This window comes from Pygoscelis adeliae, unplaced genomic scaffold (assembly GCF_000699105.1).
Source record: "Pygoscelis adeliae isolate BGI_AS28 unplaced genomic scaffold, ASM69910v1 Scaffold223, whole genome shotgun sequence".
Classification (NCBI taxonomy): domain Eukaryota; kingdom Metazoa; phylum Chordata; class Aves; order Sphenisciformes; family Spheniscidae; genus Pygoscelis; species Pygoscelis adeliae.
In genome coordinates this window covers 2,070,413-2,071,912 of record NW_008824543.1, presented here as the reverse complement: position 1 = coordinate 2,071,912, position 1,500 = coordinate 2,070,413, and the positions used below count along the sequence as shown (strand labels likewise).

General features: G+C 55.3%; 1 protein-coding gene across 1 annotated transcript; it reads right to left on the bottom strand.

Annotated features, from left to right (window-relative positions):
• Positions 1–16: 16 nt before the first annotated feature.
• Positions 17–1,034, bottom strand: SOX2 (SRY (sex determining region Y)-box 2). Its single transcript, XM_009321717.1, has one exon. The coding sequence runs from the start codon at positions 962–964 to the stop codon at positions 17–19; it is 948 nt and encodes a 315-aa protein (XP_009319992.1). The 5' UTR covers positions 965–1,034.
• Positions 1,035–1,500: the final 466 nt, after the last annotated feature.

Below are 1,500 nucleotides of genomic sequence, written 5' to 3'. Positions count from 1 at the left end.
CCCCGGCCCCTTTGTCTTACATATGTGATAGAGGGAGTGTGCCATTAATGGCTGTGCCAGGAACAGGTGCACTCTGGTAGTGTTGGGACATATGAAGTCTGCTTGGGGCAGCTGGTTCTGGTACTTCAGCACCTGGTAGATACATGCTGATCATGTCCCGAAGGTCCCCAGCTTGGCAAGGAGCCCTTGAATGAGACGAGGAAGTGACTACGGGGGGACTGGAGCTGGATTCCGTCTTGACCACCGAGCCCATGGAGCCCAGGGCCATGCCCGGGGTCCCTTGCTGGGAGTAAGACATGCTGTAGGTAGGCGATCCGTTCATGTAAGTCTGCGAGCTGGTCATGGAGTTGTACTGCAGGGCGCTCACGTCGTAGCGGTGCATGGGCTGCATCTGCGCCGCGTTGTGCGCGTTCAAGCCCGGGTGCTGCGGGTAGCCGAGCTGCTCTTGCATCATCCCATAGCCTCCGTTGGTCCAGCCGTTCATGTGCGCGTAACTGTCCATCCTCTGGTTCACCCCAGCTCCCAAGGTGGCCCCAACCCCTACCCCAGTCGTCATGGTATTGGTGCCCGGTGCCAGTAAGCCCCCTGGCAACGTGTACTTATCCTTCTTCATGAGGGTCTTGGTTTTCCTCCGGGGTCGGTATTTATAATCCGGGTGCTCCTTCATGTGCAGAGCTCTGAGCCGCTTGGCTTCGTCAATGAAGGGTCTCTTTTCCGCCTCGGATAAAAGTTTCCACTCCGCCCCGAGCCGCTTGCTGATCTCGGAGTTGTGCATCTTCGGGTTCTCCTGGGCCATTTTCCGCCGCTGGCCGCGGGACCACACCATGAACGCGTTCATCGGGCGCTTGACCCGGTCCGGGCTGTTCTTCTGGTTGTTGGCGGCAGAGTTGGAGTTGCCTGTGCCTCCCCCCGAAGTTTGCTGGGGGGCGGGAGGTTTCAGCTCGGTTTCCATCATGTTGTACATTCAAACTACTTTTGCCTGAAACCAGCCTTGAGCAGAGAAGCGAGAAGCAGCCGCAGCGAAGTCCCAAGCCGGACTTTTTTTTTTTTTTTTTTTTTTTCCTAGGGAGGGGTAGGAAAGGGGGGAGGGGGACTCCCCAAAACCACACTTGGATCAAGATCAGGATCTTCCTCTTCGCTGATGGATTAATAATGCTAATAACTGCTATTATAACCGCCGGAGCCTCGATTTTAAAAACCTTCTTCTTCCTCCTTTTTCCCTTTTCTCTGCCTGCCGCGCTCTCTCTCTCTCTCTCTCTCTCTCCACCTCAGTCTTAAAGAGCCAGCAAACTACTTTACCCCCTTTTGCAAACACACACACTCTCTCTCTCTGCCTTGACAACTCCTGATACTTTTTTGAACAAGTTAATAGACAACCATCCATGTGATGGGGGCTTGTCAGGGAATAAATGTGTTCGCCCCGGCCAATCAGCGCGCGGCGGCTCCGCCACTGAGGACAAGTCTCTACCCCTGGTTTTGCAGGAAACGGGGCGGGGGCTC